At 44.6% G+C, this 22,374-nt stretch overlaps 1 protein-coding gene across 1 annotated transcript in view; it reads left to right on the top strand.

The window, feature by feature from the left end:
• Positions 1 to 22,374, top strand: part of LOC124033859 (phosphorylase b kinase regulatory subunit beta-like) — an 80,373-nt gene that overhangs the window by 43,389 nt on the left and 14,610 nt on the right. The window contains exons 15-17 of the mRNA XM_046346230.1: positions 15,542 to 15,597; positions 18,362 to 18,455; positions 21,584 to 21,667. Of these exons, the coding sequence (XP_046202186.1) occupies positions 15,542 to 15,597; positions 18,362 to 18,455; positions 21,584 to 21,667 (234 nt within the window). The remainder of the gene's footprint in view (positions 1 to 15,541; positions 15,598 to 18,361; positions 18,456 to 21,583; positions 21,668 to 22,374) is intronic.

Below are 22,374 nucleotides of genomic sequence, written 5' to 3'. Positions count from 1 at the left end.
AGGCTATAACAGTACAGTAGTGAGGCTATAACAGTACAGTAGTGAGGCTATAACAGTACAGTAGTGAAGCTATAACAGTACAGTAGCGAGGCTATAACAGTACAGTAGCGAGGCTATAACAGTACAGTAGCGAGGCTATAACAGTACAGTAGCGAGGCTATAACAGTACAGTAGCGAGGCTATAACAGTACAGTAGCGAGGCTATAACAGTACAGTAGCGAGGCTATAACAGTACAGTAGTGAGGCTATAACAGTACAGTAGCGAGGCTATAACAGTACAGTAGTGAGGCTATAACAGTACAGTTTGAGGCTATATACTGTACAGTAGTGAGGCTATAACAGTACAGTAGCGAGGCTATAACAGTAGTGAGGCTATAACTGTACAGTAGCGAGGCTATATACTGTACAATAGCGAGGCTATAACAGTAGCGAGGCTATTTACATTCACCGGTTTGTCGGGCTAATTGAGGTAGTATGTACGTGTAGGTATGGTTAAAGTGACTATGCATATATGATAAACAGAGAGTAGCAGTAGCGTAAAAGAGGAGAATGTGAAATGAATGCTCCTTGACTGTGGTTTGTTCCACATGAGAAGCGACGCGTTTGCTCGGCTCAGAGGTTGAGTCAGATCAAAGACACCCCAGGGAGTTTCAGGAAACACTCTCCAAATAAACACAGAACAAAAGCCAGAGAGGAGATATCATTAAGCCATATGCCTTAAAATATACACCCACCCACTCACAAACACACACACACCATCAAAGCCCAGCAAACATGTAATACACAATGCACGTAATACACAAGTATACACCAGATTAGCTAATCAGACACACATTTTCACTACCGAGTCAAAGAAGGACACATATGAACACATACATGCAAAGACACATTCAAACACATAATAATTCATTGGAGTTTTATGTAACCTCAAAGGGCTTTACTTTGTGTGGGAACTCGCTTATCCACCACCAATGAAATGAGCAGATAAATAAATACAAGTCATTTCTCTTTTCTTTCGCTCTCCTTTCTACACGCGTACACATACTCTCATCACACACACACCTAGTCACAGTATCGGATGCGTTTACTGTACAGTTGCTCTCTGGCGGCCAATTCCTTATAGCTCTAGTCCCCATAACAGAAACGGCTCTCTCTTTAACTGAGTGATTCTGTGAGCCACAGAACAAGGTTAATGGAAAATGTCCAAAGCACAGCGCTGTCACTCAGCCCTGCATCTGTGATAAGGTCTGAAGGTGAGATGGCTTCAATTGGCCATCACGGTATGAGGCACAAAGAAGCCCCTTCAGAGAAAGAGAGGCGCAACATGTTAGGCATTTGAGGTTGTCGATTTTAGTGTCTCTACTAAATGCACAATAATGTTGGGGAATTAATTTTACAGTCCCGACAGTAACCCAGAATGTCTTTTTCCAACTTTCCAGGCTTTTGAAAGTCAAACTCTAAACCCCTTGCTCATACCTTTTCTGCATTCTGGGTTCCATGCTACAGGTTTGTTTTGTGTCACCATATGAAGGGAAATGCTTCTCAGATCCATTGTAGAACAAAGGAAAATGTATTCAAATTGTATTTGTCACATGCGCCAAATACAACAGGTGTAGACCTTACTGTGAAATGCTTACTTACAAGCCCTTAACCAACAATGTTTTATGCAAATAGTCTGGGTAGCCATTTGATTAGCTGTTCAGGAGTCTTATGGCTTGGGGGTAAAAGCTGTTTAGAAGCCTCTTAGACCTAGACTTGGGGCTCCGGTACCGCTTGCCATGTGGTAGCAGAGAGAACAGTCTATGACTAGGGTGGCTGGAGTCTTTGACAATTTTTAGGGTCTTCCTCTGACCGCCTGGTATAGTGGTCCTGGATGTCAGGTCTCTGACCTCTCTATAGGCTGTCTCGTTGTTGTCGATGATCAGGCCTACCACTTGTGTCATCAGCAAATTTAATGAGGGTGTTTGAGTTGTGCCTGGCCGTGCAGTCATGAGTGAACAGGGAGTACAGGAGGGGACTGAGCACGCACCCCTGAGGGGTCCACGTGTTGAGGATCAGCGTGGCGGATGTGTTGCTACCTACCCTTACCACCTGGGGGCAACCCATCAGGAAGTCCAGGATCCAGTTGCAGAGGGAGGTGTTTAGTCCCAGGGTCCTTTGAGAGGACTATGGTGTTGAACGCTGAGCTGTAGTCAATTAATTCATTCTCACATAGGTGTTCCTTTTGTCCAGGTGGGAAAGGGCAGTGTGGAGTGCAATAGAGATTGCATCATCTGTGGATATGTTGGAGCGGTATGCAAATTGGAGTGGGTCTAGGGTTTCTGGGATAATGGTGTTGATGTGAGCCATGACCAGCCTTTCAAAGCATTTCATGTCTACAGACGTGAGTGCTACTTGTCGGTAGTCATTTAGGCAGGTTACCTTAGTGTTCTTGGGCACAGGGACTACATTTGCATGTTTTATGCACTTCCCAGAATGTCAGGCCCAGTAAGCATTAGAGCCATATCTGTGTGTGTGTGTGTGTGTTTTATAGGCATTATCCAGACAATGTTTCTTCCCTGTTTTGATGTGACATGCTGAATGGTTGTGAACAGATGGATGTTATTTTTCCCTTGCATCCAAAGATAAATAATATTCATTAGCAGGACAGGGCTGCCAAATGGCAAGCTGACAGCACAGCACAGTACAGCAGGGCTGGGCCCCTCTCTGACAGCACAGTACAGCAGGGCTGGACCCCCCTCTGACAGCTCAGTACAGCAGGGCTGGGCCCCCCTCTGACAGCACAGTACAGCAGGGCTGGGCCCCCCTCTGACAGCACAGTACAGCAGGGCTGGACCCCCCTCTGACAGCACAGTACAGCAGGGCTGGACCCCCCTCTGACAGCACAGTACAGCAGGGCTGGACCCCCCTCTGACAGCACAGTAGAGCAGGGCTGGACCCCCTCTGACAGCACAGTAGAGCAGGGCTGGACCCCCTCTGACAGCACAGTAGAGCAGGGCTGGACCCCCTCTGACAGCACAGTAGAGCAGGGCTGGACCCCCTCTGACAGCACAGTAGAGCAGGGCTGGACCCCCCTCTGACAGCACAGTAAAACAAGGTTGGGCTCCCTTCTGACAGCTAGAGCCCAAGAGAGATTGCCGGTGACCTGAACCTGCAGCGAGTAGGCCATCTCTCACTTAACGTGACTTCAAAAGTTGACCACAGCGTCTGCTTTAGCAATTTTACAAGGCCCTGGTCCCAAATCAAAGCCGCATTAATGTCTTTTTATACATTTGGCCCAGTGGTTTTTCCCAGCTCCCTGTCTGTTTTTTTTGGCCATCATTAAACAAATATTTTAACATTTTATTTAGCGAATCGGTTTGGAACAAATTATTATTTACAAATACGGCCTACACCGGCCAAACCCAGACGATGCTGGGACAATTGTGCGCCATCTTATGGGCCGGTTGTGATACGTCTCAAGCACTCGGGAGCCCACTAATGGATAGTGAGCTGTGAGCAGGATAACTTCCAATGTGGCTTTCATTGTCTTTCCAAAGGCAAGCATCTACAAAGTTGACCACCTCCTCGCCAGGCAAACACAGTTTGATCTTTTATCATGGGGTTCCATGCTGCTGAATGTGATTCTCTTTGTGAGTCTCGCTGAATGTGGCCTATCGTGTGCTCTCCCCCTCTCCCAGTGCCCTTTATCAGAAAGGTCTCTATTTGGGTAAAAACAACAGTGGTGTGTCATCATCCCTGTCTGGGCATATCAATTATCTGTCATGATGAGCACTGTGCTGGGGTTTTTAGCCAGGTCTGTCACATGTGCCAGAGCAGACCCCATTTAAATGGCACAGTCATATGGGTCTCCTAACTCGCTCGTGCTGCTGCAGTTGCCATGCCAATGTTACTGCACACCAGGCTCGGTGCATTAAAAACAAACAAGAAAACGGCTTGTGGGTGGTGAGCTGGAAAAGGGAAAAGGGCTTTGACATTATTATGACAATTACTGCCACGTAGGTGACTTGTCAGTCTCGTTTTCCATCCCCATTTTAATAGGACTTTAATCCATAATGGCAAAACGGTACTTGAATGTGGGCTGGCGCTGTCAGCTTAGAGGGCTTTATTGTATTGGGGAGAGACGACGGCATTTTCATGGCAAGTACATGTTCAGGAGTGTCTGGGCTGGTGTGTCCGCTCCCTGGGTGATGCAGCTGCAGCACCCATACAGAACAGTTCATAGTCTTTGGTAATCGGGTCTGCCTATCTCTCCCAGTCTCCCCAGCAGAATCTCAATGGGAATTACATCAAATACACCAGGTTTGACAAGCCCAGGCTCAAGGAGGCTTTCATAGGGCTCAGCTTAATATAAATTGATTTTTTTTGTCACAAGGATTGCGGACTAAACTTAATATATCTGCAGCATGCCGAGAGTGAGAGAGAGTGAGAGAGAGTGAGAGAGAGTGAGAGAGAGAGAGAGAGAGAGAGAGAGAGAGAGAGAGAGAGAGAGAGAGAGAGAGAGAGAGAGAGAGAGAGAGAGAGAGAGAGAGAGAGAGAGAGAGAGAGAGAGAGAGAGAGAGAGAGAGAGAGAGACCGATGCGTATCAAATTCTCAGCAAAGGATCCCTCCATAATTACATGGCAAAGAATCCAATCCCCACCTTTTCAATTTCTGTGATGTGATGGTGTCGGTACCGCCACTGTTGCTTTCATATCCCAAACCAAGTTCATTAAGTCAGCCTTTGTCATGCGACCTGGAAATGTTAAATGCAGGGAAATAAAGTGTGCAACCTTGAGAAAGTACAATCAAAAACGTGGCTCCTGCTTGGCTGTCTGCGCACTTACAATGTGTGGCACGTCACTGCCGATAGCTTATGAGACAGCGTTGTCTTAGTGCCTTGTCAAGCTTATTTTAAACAACCCACTAGTAACACACGTACAGTGATGCAAGTTTAGTATATGTACATTCAGGTCATAACCCCTTTGATCTAAACGTGCTCGTAAAAATGGCGAGCAACAACAGAGTGCATTTTATTTGGTGTGTCATGGGAACGTTCATGTGTATGTATAGGATTGTGTCTATGTATACTGAACAAAAATATTAACACAACTTGCAACAATTTCAAAAGATTTCACTGAGTTGCAGGTCATATGGTATGTTCTGTGTATATGAAAGAGTCTAGAGTCGCGTGTGTGTTTATAGCAAATGTGTGCTGGACTGATGCTGTGAAAGCCCATGGCCAGTCCGTGTCGGGCTGTGCAACCTTGAGCTGGTTAGCTTGGGTCAGTGGACAGAAGGGCTCAGCAGGGTCTAGCACTGAATCACTGAAGACATATTGAGAGGAGGGGGATGGGACTGGTATAGGAGGGATGGGACTGGGATAGGAGGGATGGGACGGTGAGGGAAGGAACGGGACTGGGGTATGAGGGATGGGACTGGGGTATGAGGGATGGGACTGGGGTATGAGGGATGGGACTGGGGTATGAGGGATGGGACTGGGATTTGAGGGATGGGACTGGGATTTGAGGGATGGGACTTGAATGGGAGGGATGGGACTGGGATATGAGGGATGGGACTGGGATATGAGGGATGGGACTGGGATATGAGGGATGGGACTGGGATTTGAGGGATGGGACTGGGAGGGATTGTTGTCTTCACAAGCTGTGTCAGAAAAGGACAGAAACTGTAGTATAATGGGAATCAAACCCAATACCCTGGTGTTACAAGCACCGTGCTCTATCAACGGAGCTACAAAAAATGGAAACACAGGCTACTATATGTAAAAAACAAAATGTCCCCCCATCGGACTCCTGGCGGTTTCCTACCATATACAATATACATTTTTATGCTTTTTCATACTATGGTATTTAAAGAGATTGAACTGGATCTTAAGCACTTAGAAATGTGTAACATATTTTACGAATTACAGGACATAACATAAATGGATGGTATTGTACACAGTTTATTGCGAAACATTTTCAGGGACCCATTTTGGCTCGTGAGCGCTACTTTCAAATCTACTGAATGGAATTATACAAAACCCATGTAACACATCTTTAAGTTCCTGTTTTTGTACATTGGTTTTGCGTCTAAGATAAGTGAAATCTGCTAACATTACAATTACTTCATATATTTTTTTAGATTGACAGTTTTCCTCTGTGAAATGATTCAGTCATAGTCATAATTTACATAGTGACTATTATTTTGAAGTAGTGTTTTTTTCAGGCTATTGAACCATGTATTGGGGTACATTCATAGTTCAATTTCTTTGAGGAGATAGGCCTACAGTATGTGTATTAGAGGTCGACCGATTATGATTTTTCAACGTCGATACCGATTATTGGAGGAACCAAAAAAAACCGGTACCGATTAATCGGACAATTTAAAATACTTTATTTTTATTTTTAATTTATATATTTTTTCATGTATTTGTAATAATGACAATTACAACAATACTGAATGAACACTTGTTTTAACTTAATATAATACATCAATAAAATCCATTTAGCCTCAAATAAATTATGAAACATGTTTAATTTGGTTTAAATAATGCAAAAACAAAGTGTTGGAGAAGAAAGTAAAAGTGCAATATGTGCCATGTAAGAAAGCTAATGTTTAAGTTCCTTACTCAGAACATTTACATTTACATTTAAGTCATTTAGCAGACGCTCTTATCCAGAGCGACTTACAAATTGGTGCATTCACCTTATGACATCCAGTGGAACAGTCACTTTGCAATAGTGCATCTAAATCTTAAAGGGGGGGGGGGATTACTTATCCTATCCTAGGTATTCCTTAAAGAGGTGGGGTTTCAGGTGTCTCCGGAAGGTGGTGATTGACTCCGCTATCCTGGCGTCGTGAGGGAGTTTGTTCCACCATTGGGGGGCCAGAGCCGCGAACAGTTTTGACTGGGCTGAGCGGGAACTGTACTTCCTCAGTGGTAGGGAGGCGAGCAGGCCAGAGGTGGATGAACGCAGTGCCCTTGTTTGGGTGTAGGGCCTGATCAGAGCCTGGAGGTACTGAGGTGCCGTTCCCCTCACAGCTCCGTAGGCAAGCACCATGGTCTTGTAGAGGATGCAAGCTTCAACTGGAAGCCAGTGGAGAGAGCGGAGGAGCGGGGTGACGTGAGAGAACTTGGGAAGGTTGAACACCAGACGGGCAGCGGCGTTCTGGATGAGTTGTAGGGGTTTAATGGCACAGGCAGGGAGCCCAGCCAACAGCGAGTTGCAGTAATCCAGACGGGAGATGACAAGTGCCTGGATTAGGACCTGCGCCGCTTCCTGTGTGAGGCAGGGTCGTACTCTGCGGATGTTGTAGAGCATGAACCTACAGGAACGGGCCACCGCCTTGATGTTAGTTGAGAACGACAGGGTGTTGTCCAGGATCACGCCAAGGTTCTTAGCGCTCTGGGAGGAGGACACAATGGAGTTGTCAACCGTGATGGCGAGATCATGGAACGGGCAGTCCTTCCCCGGGAGGAAGAGCAGCTCCGTCTTGCCGAGGTTCAGCTTGAGGTGGTGATCCGTCATCCACACTGATATGTCTGCCAGACATGCAGAGATGCGATTCGCCACCTGGTCATCAGAAGGGGGAAAGGAGAAGATTAATTGTGTGTCGTCTGCATAGCAATGATAGGAGAGACCATGTGAGGTTATGACAGAGCCAAGTGACTTGGTGTATAGCGAGAATAGGAGAGGGCCTAGAACAGAGCCCTGGGGGACACCAGTGGTGAGAGCGCGTGGTGAGGAGACAGATTCTCGCCACGCCACCTGGTAGGAGCGACCTGTCAGGTAGGATGCAATCCAAGCGTGGGCCGCGCCGGAGATGCCCAACTCGGAGAGGGTGGAGAGGAGTATCTGATGGTTCACAGTATCGAAGGCAGCCGATAGGTCTAGAAGGATGAGAGCAAAGGAGAGAGAGTTAGCTTTAGCAGTGCGGAGCGCCTCCGTGATACAGAGGAGAGCAGTCTCAGTTGAATGACTAGTCTTGAAACCTGACTGATTTGGATCAAGAAGGTCATTCAGAGAGAGATAGCGGGAGAGCTGGCCAAGGACGGCACGTTCAAGAGTTTTGGAGAGAAAAGAAAGAAGGGATACTGGTCTGTAGTTGTTGACATCGGAGGGATCGAGTGTAGGTTTTTTCAGAAGGGGTGCAACTCTCGCTCTCTTGAAGACGGAAGGGACGTAGCCAGCGGTCAGGGATGAGTTGATGAGCGAGGTGAGGTAGGGAGAAGGTCTCGGAAATGGTCTGGAGAAGAGAGGAGGGGATAGGGTCAAGCGGGCAGGTTGTTGGGCGGCCGGCCGTCACAAGACACAAGATTTCATCTGGAGAGAGAGGGGAGAAAGAGGTCAGAGCACAGGGTAGGGCAGTGTGAGCGGAACCAGCGGTGTCGTTTGACTTAGCAAACGAGGATCGGATGTCGTCGACCTTCTTTTCAAAATGGTTGACGAAGTCATCTGCAGAGAGGGAGGAGGGGGGGAGGAGGATTCAGGAGGGAGGAGAAGGTGGCAAAGAGCTTCCTAGGGTTAGAGGCAGATGCTTGGAATTTAGAGTGGTAGAAAGTGGCTTTAGCAGCAGAGACAGAGGAGGAAAATGTAGAGAGGAGGGAGTGAAAGGATGCCAGGTCCGCAGGGAGGCGAGTTTTCCCTCATTTCCGCTCGGCTGCCCGGAGCCCTGTTCTGAGAACATATGAAAGCTGGTGGTTCCTTTTAACATGAGTCTTTTAACATGAGTCTTCAATATTCTCAGGTAAGAAGTTTTAGGTTGTAGATATTATAGGACTATTTCTCTCTATACCATTTGTATTTCATTAACCTTTTGACTATTGGATGTTCTTATAGGCACTTTAGTATTTCCCGTGTATAGCTTCCGTCCCTCTCCTCGCCCCTAACTGGGCTCGAACCAGGAACACATCGACAACAGCCACCCTCGAAGCAGCATTACCCATGCAAGGCAAGGGGAATAACTACTCCAAGTCTCAGAGCGAGTGACGTTTGAAACGCTATTAGCGCGCACCCCGCTAACTAGCTAGCCATTTCACATCGGTTACACCAGCCTAATCTCGGGAGTTGATGGGCTTGAAATCATAAACAGCGCAATGCTTGAAGCACAGCAAAGAGCTGCTGGCAAAACCCATAAAAGTGCTGTTTGAATGAATGCTTATGAGCCTGCTGGTGCCTACCACCGCTCAGTCAGACTGCTGTATAAAATCATAGACTTAATTATAACATAATAACACACAGAAATACGAGCCTTTGGTCATATTATTAATATGGTCGAATCCGGAAACTATCATCTCAAAAACAAGACGTTTATTCTTTCAGTGAAATACGGAACCGTTCCATATTTTATCTAACGGGTGGCATCCATAAGTCTAAATATTCCTGTTACATTGCACAACCTTCAATGTTATGTCATAACTATGTAAAATTCTGGTAAATTAGGCAGCCCAAACTCTTACATATACCCTGACTCTGCGTGCAATGAACGCAAGAGAAGTGACACAATTTCACCTGGTTAACATTGCCTGCTAACCTGGATTTCTTTTAGCTAAATATACAGGTTTAAAAATATATACTTCTGGGTATTGATTTTAAGAAAGGCATTGATGTTTATGGTTAGGTACACATTGGAGCAAGGACAGTCCTTTTTCGCGAATACGCACCACATCGATCATATGCAACGCAGGACACGCTAGTTAAACTAGTAATATCATCAACCATGTGTAGTTAACTGGTGATTATGATTGATTGATTGTTTATTATAAGATAAGTTTAATGCTAGCTAGCAACTTCCCTTGGCTTGCTGCATTCGCGTAACAGGCAGGCTCCTCATAGAGTGCAATGAGAGGCAAGTGGTTAGAGCGTTAGACTAGTTAACTGTAAGGTTGCAAGATTGAATCCCCGAGCTGACAAGGTAAAAATCTGTCGTTCTGCCCCTGAACAACGCAGTTAACCCACCGTTACTAGGCCGTCATTGAAAATAAGAATGTGTTCTTAACTGACTTGCCTAGTTAAATAAAGATTATATAAAGGGGTAAAGAAAAAAATATTTTTAAAAACGGCCAAATCGGTGTCCAAAAATACAGATTTCCGATTGTTATGAAAACTTGAAATCGGCCCTAATTAAACGACCATTCCGATTAATCGGTCGACCTCTAATATGTATATTTTAGTTGCTTACCATTTGTGAGCAAAGCAGGATTATGCCTCTGAGAACTAAGGTGCTTTCCAAATGCTTGGAAAGTTCCACTGTGTGAAACGCAATCTGTATGCAGAGGACACGTGTCGGTACCAAGCGTGCAGTGTGAGAAGTCTGAAGGGGCCTTCTCCCTCCATCAGCACCACTGTGTCACATTTCAATGCTTTTAATTTGGGAAAATCTCAAATGAAGCAGAGATTAAACTCATTTATATTTGCAGTCTGGAAGTGGCACTCCTGAATAAGCATGTTTTGCAATTGGGCTTCTACTAGTTGAGATGCACATTTCTCATGCTGAGACACAAGCCACTGTTGATGCAAATTGCCTACCTAAATTGGAGGAGTTTTACTTGCAGGTGTTTCTTTTTTTTCTTCTTCAGGAGCAATTTATTGTACTCATTCTATTCATCAGCCTGATATGCGAGAGGAGTAGCTAGACAAGTTGTAAAAGAGCGTTTATTCCAATTAGTGCGATATTTCTGACTGATGTTTCTCTCAATGTATTGATGTTATTACTTTAGTAGCAGCAAATGGAGAATGTGTCTGACGAAGTAAATATTTCAGCTCTCCTTCTGACAGTAGAGCCTTGGGTATATACTGCACTATTAAATAAGACCATCATTACTCTAAAAGAAAACAAATACGGAAAAATAAACTCTCCATCTATCTCTTCCAATACACGTCTTCCTCTAACCCCAGTCAAAATGTTAAGTGTTTTGTTTGTGTTTATACAGTATGTCTGTTCACACATTTACTGAGCATTGAGGTGGCGTTATGAGAGAACGCTTGGTCAGTGTTTCCTGGCTGTATTGTCCTCAGTGTGTTGTCCCTCCATCTGCTATGGCCCCAGTTACCCCGGGAGCTGGGGGGACCCTGGCCCAGGACCTAGGGCCCAGTGCCAGGTGCCAGCAGGCAGGAACATGAGGCGTTAATTGAATCTTGACCTGTCTTATCCAGTGTTTTAAGAAGTTCCAGTACATTCTGCTGTCCTATTGAAGCGTTGCTTTTAATTACCCGCCAGGGAAGTATAGTGGTGGGCTGGAGAGACAGAAGATGTAAAGAAATAAAACAACAGTAAAAAGACATTTGAAAATAACAGTAGCAAGGCTATATACAGACACCGGTTAGTCAGGTTTATTGAGGTAGTATGTACATGTAGGTATGGTTAAAGTGACTATGCATATATGATAAACAGAGAGTAGCAGTAGCATAAAAAGAGGGGTTGGCGGGTGGTGGGACACGGTGCAGATAGCCTGGTTAGCCAATGTGCGGGAGTACTGGTTGGTCGGGCCAATTGAGGTAGTATGTACACGAATGTATAGTTAAAGTGTAGTCCCGGTAACCATTTGGTTACTTGTTCAGGAGTCTTATAGCTTGTGCTGACCAACCTGCCAGCTGCCAATTTTTGGGGCCTTCCTTTGACACCGCCTGGTGTAGAGGTCCTGGATGGCAGGCAGCTTTGCCCCAGTGATGTAGTGGGCCTTACGCACTACCCTCTGAAGTGCCCTGCGGTCGGAGGCCGAGCAACTGCCGTACCAGGCAGTGATGCAACCAGTCAGGATGCTCTCGATGGTGCAGCTGTAGAACCTTTTGAGGATCTCAGGACCCATGACAAATCTTTTTAGTTTCCTGAGGGGGAATAGGCTTTGTCGTGCCCTCTTCACGACTGTCTTGGTGTTTGGACCATTGTAGTTTGTTGTTGATGTGGACACCAAGGAACTTGAAACTCTCAACCAGCTCCACTACATCCCCGTCGATGAGAATAGGGGCATGGTCGGTGCTCCTTTTTCTGTAGTCTACAATCATCTCCTTAGTCTTGGTTACGTTGAGGGATAGGTTGATATTCTGGCAACACCCGGCCAGGTCTCTGACCTCTATAGACTGTCTCATCGTTGTCGGTGATCAGGCCTACCACTGTTGTGTCGTCTGCAACTTAATGATGGTGTTGGAGTCGTGCCTGGCCATGCAGTCGTGGGTGAACAGGGAGTACAGGAGGGGACTGAGCACGCACCCCTGGGGAGCTCCAGTGTTGACGATCAGCGTGGCAGATGTGTTGCTCCCTACCCTCACCACCTGGGGGCGGCCCGTCAGGAAATCCAGGATCCAGTTGCAGAGGGAGGTGTTTAGTCCCAGGTTCCTTAGCTTAGTGATGAGCTTTGTGGGTACTATGGTGTTGAACGCTGAGCTGTAGTCAATGAATAGCATTGTCGCACAGGTGTTCCTTTTGTCCAGGTGGGAAAGGGCAGTGTGGAGTGCAATAGAGATTGCATCATCTGTGGATCTGTTTGGGCGGTATGCAAATTGGAGTGGGTCTAGGGTTTCTGGGATAATGGTGTTGATGTGAGCCATTACCAGCCTTTCAAAGCACTTCATGGCTATGGACGTGAGTGCTATGGGTCTGTAGTCATTTAGGCAGGTTGCCTTTGTGTTCTTGGGCACAGGGACTATGGTGGTCTGCTTGAAACATGTTAGTATTACAGACTCAATCAGGGACATGTTGAAAATGTCAGTGAAGACACCTGGTCAGCACATGCCCGGGCACACATCCTGGTAATCCGTCTGGCCCCGCAGCCTTGTGTATGTCGACCTGTTTAAAGGTCTTACTCACATCGGCTACTGCGAGAGTGATCACACAGTCGTCCGGAACAGCTGATGTTCACATGCATGCCTCAGTGTTGCTTGACTCAAAGCGAGCATAGAAGTGATTTAGCTCGTTTGGTAGGCTCGTGTCACTGGGCAGCTCATGGCTGCGCTACACTTTGTAGTCTGTAAAAGTTTGCAAGCCCTGCCACATCCGACGCGCGTCAGTGTAGTATGATTCAATCTTATCCCTGTATTGACGCTTTTCCTGTTTGATGGTTTGTCGCAGGGCATAGCGGGATTTCTTGTAAGCTTCCGGGTTAGAGTCCCTCACCTTGAAAGCGGCATCTCTACCCTTTAGCTCAGTGTGAATGTTGCCTGTAATCCATGGCTTCTGGTTGGGGTATGTACGTACAGTCACTGTGGGGACGACGTCCTCGATACACTTATTGATGAAGTCAGTGACTGATGTGGTGTACTCCTCAATGCCACTGTGATAGCAAAACAGTCCTGTAGTTTACCGTCTGCTTCATCTAACCACTTTTTTTTATAGACCGAGTCACTGGTGCTTCATGCTTTAATTTCTGCTTGTAAGCAAGAAGCAGGAGGATAGAGTTGTGGTCGGATTTACCAAATGGAGGGCGAGGGAGAGCTTTGCACGTGTCTCTGTGTGGAGTACAGGTGATCTAGCATTTTTTTCCCTCTGTTTTTTAAATTTCCATCTTCATTTCTTTTTATCTTTCTTTACTTCTTTCTCTCTTCAAATGGTTCCTTTGTGTTGTGGAGAAGAATGCTAATGAGATATGATTTCCATTGATGTGTTTTAGAAGCCGCTGCTCACAATTAATCAGCAGAGATATCTGTGAACCTCTTTTACCCCCCCCTCTCCCGGATTCCTCTGATTAATGATAACGAGGGTGTTGAGAAAAGCCTGCTCTTTCCGCCCAAACAAAATGGCTTCCAGCCTTCTCTTCTCTGCCTGCGTCAGGCTTCCCGCCGGGTCATCTAAAGGAGCGTTGCCTCTGATGAACAGCCCCCTCCTGTGAATCACAAGATGTTCTATTCTAATGGCTCAGGGATTTTAATCATTTAACTCAAGTGATATGATTCACTCTGTTTACAAATCACTTATCTCTGAATACATCTCCCGGGACTCAGCGGAGCTGAGGCGGAAATGCAATTGCGGCAAATAGAAGAGAAAGTAAGCATGATCATTAGATCAACGTCATTCTATCCTGAAAGATGATTCCTTGAAAGATTCACAGGTGTATGACAGGCAGTTGTATCATATGCAATCCTTTCACCTTATGCCCTAGTTGTGAGGTTTATTCATGTAACTTACTTCTGAAGCAGAGGCACTGCTTCTCCGACGCATCTGTGACAATGTTTCATGCACACACCAGTATCCTGTTATTGTTCATGATACTCCAGTATTCTGCTTTTGAGTTCACGCGTATAAACATCATATCCCGTTTACATTAACCCGAAAAGGCTGGTATCCCGGTTATGTGAAACCAGGGTAAGATGCCTGGAATATGCTGATCTTAGACGGGATACTGTGGCATGTAAACATATTATCTTGTTTACTGGTGTTTTTCTCAGTCTGCGCAGTGTGATGATGTTTCCATCTGATTATCAAACAAATCACTTCAAAAAGTAGGCCACCTGCGCAGTTCCATTCCCCATAATAATTCTAGCATAATTTATTGACCCCTAATTTATACTGCTTCTGCTTATCATTTCCGACATTTGGTAGGACATTTGTTTGTCAACTATAATTAGATATAGGCAGATTTTCTTCTGTCATAACTTGTTGCCCTAGAAGACTAAATAAAGTTGTGCTCACCAGAGTAATGTAGAATGCATGCACTAATCTAGCGAACACCGGTAAAGTTCTCTATTGGGTTTAGGGACCTGGAGAAAATGCAATAACTCAAACAGTGGAAAGATTGGTCCTGTGCAAAATGGCCATTGTCATCAGTTTAACCCGTTTTAATGAAGTAAATGAAAAGCTGAGAAAGCAATGAAACACGTTTCTAATAAGACTTCACTTCATCTTGGGCGCATATTTTACAGTATGTGGTTAAAACAGTCTGTTTGCTGCATAAGCGTCAAAGATAACACAATTACGCACCCATTTTCTCAAGAGATGCTGAAAGAAAGAGATCATATTTCTCCACTCCTGTTCCCGAGACACCAGCATTTTACTGCAAGAAATGCATAATTCTGCAGGAGTTATTATATTACTGTACATGTGAGAGGTTATAGGCCTACAGTCAGTGTCCAGATTTCAGTTACTATTCCATTTCACCCATACAAACTTCAATTAGGAATATTCTGTTTATTCACAGACACAGGGATACCCGGGAACAAGATATCAAAGGTGCATGTAACACACAGGTTATCCAGAAATAAGAGCTACTATCCAGAAAACTGTGGTCACTGATACTCCTGATTTAATATGGCCAACCCAACTACTACAAAATCAGTAGTTTATAACCACTCTAAAGATTACCACTGTTCAAACTTCTATAATGACAGGGTACGGTGAGGTATGTTTCATGGTTCACCTCTCATCACTCTTTTATTCGCTCAAAACACGTTATCTCCTATTCACAGCTTTACTTTACAAGCGGAGCAATTTTCACTGCAATGTATTATACCAGCGATAACAATTCAGTATATTATTGTGATTGTATTATATACTATTAACTGAATTTGTATTTTCCCCTGCAGTTGAGTATGTTCACCTTTCCCATCTCTTTCTCTCCGTGTTCCAGGGTCCCATTGATAATGACACGGTGGTCCATGTGGCCCTGATTGCTGAGAGCCAGAGGTATGTGATGGGAAAGATAAATAGAAAACTGTGGGTGGTAGCTATGTGTCTCTGAGATTAGAGAATAGTACAGTTGAAGTCGGAAGTTTACATACACTCAGGTTGAAGTCATTAAAACTCGTTTTTCAACCAAACTATAGTTTTGGCAAGTCAGTTAGGACATCTATTTGTGCATGACACAAGTAATTTTTTCAACAATTGTTTAAAGACAGATTATTTCACTTATAATTCACTGTATCACAATTCCAGTGGGTCAGAATTGGAGGTGTACCTGTGGATGTATTTCCAGGCCTACCTTCAAACTTAATGCCTCTGCTTGACATCATGGGAAAATCAAAAGAAATCAGCCAAGACCTCACAAGTCTGGTTCATCCTTGGGAGTCATTTTCAAACGCTTGAAGGTACCACGTTCATCTGTACAAACAATAGTATGCAAGTATAAACACCATGGGACCACGCAGCCACCACACCAACATAGAAATTACCATACCTTGGTGCGAAGAGTGCAAATCAATCCCAGAACAACAGCAAAGGACCTTGTGAAGATGCTTGAGGAAACAGGTACAAAAGTATCTATATCCACAGTAAAACGAGTCCTATATCGATATAACCTGAAAGGCCGCTCAGCAAGGAAGAAGCCACTACTCCAAAACCTGCCATAAAAAAAGCCAGACTACGGTTTGCAACTGCACATGGGGACAAAGATCATATTTTTGGGGAGAAATGGTCTGGTCTGATGAAACAAAAGTAGAACTGTTTAGCCATAATGACCATCATTATGTTTGGAGTAGAAAGGGGGAGGCTTGCAGGCTGAAGAATCCCATCCCAACCGTGAAGCACGGGGGTGGCAACATCAAGTTGTTGGGGTGCTTTCCTGCAGGAGGGACTGGGGCACTTCACAAAATAGATGGCATCATGAGGAGGAAAATTATGTGGAAATATTTAAGCAACATCTGAAGACATCAGTCAGGAAGTTAGAGCTTGGGCACAAATTGGTCTTCCAAATGGACAATGACCGCAAGCATACTTCCAAAGTTGTGGCAAAATGGCTCAAGGACAATAAAGTCAAGGTATTGGAGTGGCCATCACAAAGCCCTGACCTCAATCCTATAGAACATTTGTGGGCAGATCTAAAAAAGCGTGTGCGAGCAATGAAGCCTACACTCCTGACTCAGTTACACCAGCTCTGTCAGGAGGAATGGCCCAAAATTCACCCAACTTATTGTGGGAAGCTAGTGGAAGGCTACCCAAAACGTTTGACCCAAATTAAACAATTTAAAGGCAATGCTACCAAATATGAATTGAGTGTATGTAAACTTCTGACCCACTGGGAATGTGATTAAAGAAATAAAAGCTGAAATAAATCATTTTCTCTACTATTATTCTGACATTTCACATTCTTAAAATAATGAGGTGATCCTAACTGACCTAAAACAGGGATTTTTTACTAGGATTAAATGTCAGGAATTGTGAAAAAAACTGAGTTTAAACGTAGTTGGCTAAGGTGTATGTAAACGTCTGACTTCAACTGTATGTGTACGTGTGCGTGAGAGAGTCTGTGGTAGTTTAGAAAGCTGGTTGTTTTTCCTCCCTTTCTCCTTCTCTCATCTGTGGTGCTATTGCACTGTGCACATTAAGCGACTGGCCAGTGCGCAGTCTTCATCTATTAGCACCCTAATTTAGCTGTGGAGCCTGTTAACTTGTCCTGCTGTTCCAATCAGATGGCAGGTTTTCCTCAGCAGCTAACCTAACACTCTGCCTGCTCACTTCCTCCAAGCCTTTACCTAATGCTTGTTTCACAGGATTTTTCAAGGTGTAGCTTGTACAAAACCATATAACTTTAATCATTAAACCCTTACTGAACCCTCTCTCTGGCTAGGACGTGTAGACAAACTCTGTGTGATTATTTTCCTCTGCAGTAGAAGTGACCATCCCCCACCTCAGCCTGACCCTATTGTCCAGTGGCAGAGGCCAATTCACACCAATGTGTTAGGGACCAGGTTGTCAGGGGAACAGATTCAGTTGACCTGGTCAGCCAATCAATAGCCTAGCCTGGGAGCAGGCAAACCCCACTCTGCCTCTCAACACTTCAGTTGCTTCCAGGAGGAAGGAAAACAGGTTGAGACAACCTCTGTAAACTCCCGTCCTCCACATCAACTCACAGTTGAACCTTTCCACATGGACAATCCTTCTTCTGGACTCCCTGACTGGTGTTTTCGTGTCTTTGACCATAAAATCACTATACAATATTTTTATTTTTATTTTATTTCACCTTTATTTAACCAGGTAGGCTAGTTGAGAACAAGTTCTCATTTGCAACTGCGACCTGGCCAAGATAAAGCATAGCAGTGTGAACAGACAACACAGAGTTACACATGGAGTAAACAAATAACAAGGCAATAACACAGTAGAAAAAAAGAGAGTCTATATACATTGTGTGCAAAAGGCATGAGGAGGTAGGCGAATAATTACAATTTTGCAGATTAACACTGGAGTGATAAATGATCAGATGGTCATGTACACTACAACACTTTCAGTAGTCTATCCTCCTTCTTGTTTCCTGTGTCTGTTTAGTAATAAACATGTCTTCTGTACATCTGTCTCCTACTGGTATTTACGTCCTCTAACCGGCACCTCTATCGGAGTCCACCACCAGTTGGTGGCGCTCTTTTTCATAGCTAATGTACTTTTGGCCACCCAGACTGTTGGGCTTCCTGAACAGTCCCGGCTATGTAGCCTAACAGTGTGTTGTGTTGTGTTGCAGACTACAGGTGTTTCTGAACACCTATGGCATCCAGACTCAGACACCCCAACAGGTGGAGCCCATTCAGATCTGGGCCCAGAAGGAGCTGGTCAATGTGAGTTATACCACAGAATGAAATATGAGTGATATTCGTCACTATCTTTTTTTGAACCTTTATTTAACTAGGCAGGTCAGTTAAGAACAAGTTCTTATTTACAATGACGGCCTACCGGGGAACAGTGAGTTAACTGCCTTGTTCATGGGCAGAACGACAGATTATTACCTTGTCAGCTCGGGGATCCGAGGCTACCTGCCACCCCAAATGGGTAACACCACATCCTAACCTTAGGCCCGCCGCGAGCCCAAACGTTGGTCATTAAATGCTCACTGCAAGGAGAGACGATTGTGCAACGTTCTTGTACATTTTCTGAAGGTAGGTAAATACACCTGATTTTAGAAAGCAATGAACAAATCAGTCAATTACCTAGATGTCCAAGGGCATCTATCAATATGTCAGCCGAGCATATGGGCTTAGTCAATTCATCTGACTCTCAATCATCCATGTTCTATTAAGAAATCCCTCTTGGTTGCTCAATCAGTCAAAGTGAGGCTGGAGATTGGTCCGTGTGATTTACCAGTTGACCTGTGACTTGATCAATATGGCATTCAAGTCTTAAAGTATTACTGTATTGTTGTAATGCGTATTGAAAAGCATTGGCCTTTCCCAATATATGAATTCATCTTAGAAAGGTCTGCCTCTGCTCTTCCTCCCTGTTGTTTGGCATGTAGTTATGCAGCAGTGGATTGGGTGGGTGACACGAGCCAGGACGAGCAGCATGCTAAATATTAAATCCCATGCGTTTTGAATCTGTTAAAGGCTGGGCCACCGCTCTGCATTGCGTCGCTCGCTTCATCTCTCTCTGCCGTTCGATTGTGTTTACAACAGCTGCTTGACAACAGGAGAGCGGCAATTACGTCCAGCAGCATGTTATTTATCTCAACCCAGGTGGCACAGCAACAGCGCTGCCAAAATAGCTTCCATTTGCCTCGGTGATGCCTCCCCAACCCCTCTGCATGTCTTTTGACCCATCTCCCAGCGATCATGTCTATAAAAGCCAATGGGTCTTTCCACCAATTCTTGGTGCCTTCTGAGAAGTGTAAACCTGGTAAAAAAATAAACTTTTGATTTCACCTAATTTGAACAGTCTGTCATAAAGAAAACACATTTTCCCAGCTCATGAGGTAATTTATTATTATTATTTAAATACTATAGTAAGTGCCAAATTAAAGTAACAGGGTTGACAATTTTCTTATTGAACCTTACCATGAGGGACAGATGTAAATGAATACCTGATCACATGAAATGCATTATAATCTTCAGAAATTACTTTGTCAAAGCAACAAAATAATTAGGGCTTTCTAATTGATGGTGAAACTTGGGAGACATTTTGGGAAAATCTTTCCAAAGGTGATAGGGTTGACAGAGGGACATGTCGAAATGCTGCATTTTGGCACTTTAGCCAGCCTTTATTCCATTGAAAACACAATTGATTGAATTCTCAATGTAGTCTATATTTCTACTTTAAATCGCAAATAGCAAAAGGCCCCCTTTTCGTGGAGCGACCAAGATGTCTCGGAGAGAGGAGAGCAGGTTTTTGATTGATAAACGGAGACACTGCGACACTAAAGCCTTCTGTTACAACAGTCCTCATATCACCCAACCTAATGACACACTCAGAGTGTAGCCGTCTTGATGGCATTAGCAGCAATCACATTAGCAGTTTGGTTGCTTTCAATTGTGGTTTAAATGAGAGGACTTTGTGATGTGAGCCGTATGCTGTGCTGTGTTCATTGGTATTCCATAGGCAGGGACAGGGAGCTGTGGGTGCAGACAAAGGTTCACACAACGTCTCTCCTCAAACAGGAGGCATGGCCAGGGGCGCTGGGAATTTGTTGTGCGACTTAATTCTGAATAAATGTTTCCCGTCTTTGTGAACTCTGCTTTTTTTTTTTTTATATTATCATAATATTGTGTTAATTGCTTGATTCTCCTATTATCTTTCGTACTTTCCATCCATGTATAATTCCTTTCCAACTCATTCGAAGAAGGGGAAAAGCAGGAGGAGTGGCAGAGCTCTATCTAGTGGTAGGATGTACACATTGCTCTTTGGTACGACTGGTTATTGCTGTGTATTGAAGCCGGTGAGCTGCGTTTCCTGCAGCGCCACTGAAGTATGTAGTCAGTGTTATTGACCAGGAGCATTTATAGCCTGGTGTGGAAAGATAAGGGCAGTATGAAACAGAGGTCACATGGACTGCATTGTACCTCTCCACATGAATGGATCAGGTGCTGTAAGATCAATGCCCATTATCTGCTTTGTTGCATTATGGATTGACGACAATTTTCCAGATCACTCTGGCATACAGGTTGTTACCTCTATTTTAGTTTGAGTGTCTTCGGGAAACAGACACTCTGTGACCTTGCACCATTTACATAGCTAAAATTGAATTAAAATATATTTTAAATATTCAAATTCCATTTGCCATGGCAATATTACACCAAGACCATACCAGGTAGAAGTGAAAGAATTGGGAGCAGTGAGGGCCGATCCTGACTGACGGAGCCTACTAACTAACTGAGCTACTTGGTGTTGAGCTTTACAGCAAGGGCCTGCAATATATCTCTGCCCTCTGACAACTCTCCAGTAAACCCACTTGCACCATAGCACTAAACAGACCCATAGAGGCTCCACAACAGAGCCGTCTTATGCAGGCTCTGTAGGGGCCATTAACTACTGACACGTCTCATAACTTCAGAGGGAAGTAATTTTAGATTATGGATCGCAACAAAAGAAAATCCCCCAGGGATATGAGGATGATTGATCTTTGGAGGTGCAGTAAAAATAGACAACTTTCCCTGCCTGGCATTTTTAAAATGACTCCCATTATGATCTCTGTCATATCTAGCTGAGTGTGTTGTCAGATCTGAAGGCTGGATATGTGTAAGAGAGGGAAGGAAGGTAGCTAGCTATGTTGATAGCAGTTGTCGATTGATCTGTGACTTGCCTGGAGGAATAGAAGGAAGGTAATGCTGTTGTGGTCTGTTTGTTAGTGTCAGCTGTAATGTAAATGTCGTTGGTCAATAGGCCACGGTCCAAGATTTTATGTGTAATTTTAAAACTAGGCTTATAAAAAAAAAACGTAACTGAAATATGTATGTATTTTTCTTTCTCCCCCCCCCAGGCGTACCGCTTCCTGGCCATCAATAAGAAGCTGGGGCTGAGTGGGCGTCCAGAAAGGCCAGTGGGCTGCATGGGGACTTGCAAGGTGAGTGTTCACCACTCAATGCTAGCACATACTCAGAGGTCATGGGCATACCACCACCTCCTCACTGATTAACATAAACCAGCACTTCTCCGTGTGAAACCACATGTCAGAAACAGAATAATATTAATTTACAGATATAATGTACATAGATATTATACATATTTTTGCCTTACTCTTAACATTGAACAAAGTACTGCTGCCATGCAATGCATGATGAAAATATAGTACATTTACATTACATTTAAGTCATTTATCAGACGCTCTTATCCAGAGCGACTTACAAATTGGTGCATTCACCTTATGACATCCAGTGGAACAGTCACTTTACAATAGTGCATCTAAATCTTAAAGGGGGGTGAGAGGGATTACTTATCCTATCCTAGGTATTCCTTAAAGAGGTGGGGTTTCAGGTGTCTCCGGAAGTTGGTGATTGACTCCGCTGTCCTGGCGTCGTGAGGGAGTTTGTTCCACCATTGGGGGGCCAGAGCAGCGAACAGTTTTGACTGGGCTGAGCGGGAGCTGTACTTCCTCAGTGGTAGGTAGGCAAGCAGGCCAGAGGTGGATGAACGCAGTGCCCTGCCCTTGTTTGGGTGTAGGGCCTGATCAGAGCCTGGAGGTACTGAGGTGCCGTTCCCCTCACAGCTCCGTAGGCAAGCACCATGGTCTTGTAGCGGATGCGAGCTTCAACTGGAAGCCAGTGGAGAGAA

This window comes from Oncorhynchus gorbuscha, linkage group LG04 (genome assembly GCF_021184085.1).
Source record: "Oncorhynchus gorbuscha isolate QuinsamMale2020 ecotype Even-year linkage group LG04, OgorEven_v1.0, whole genome shotgun sequence".
NCBI lineage: Eukaryota > Metazoa > Chordata > Actinopteri > Salmoniformes > Salmonidae > Oncorhynchus > Oncorhynchus gorbuscha.
This window is presented reverse-complemented; position numbering and strand designations above follow the sequence as displayed.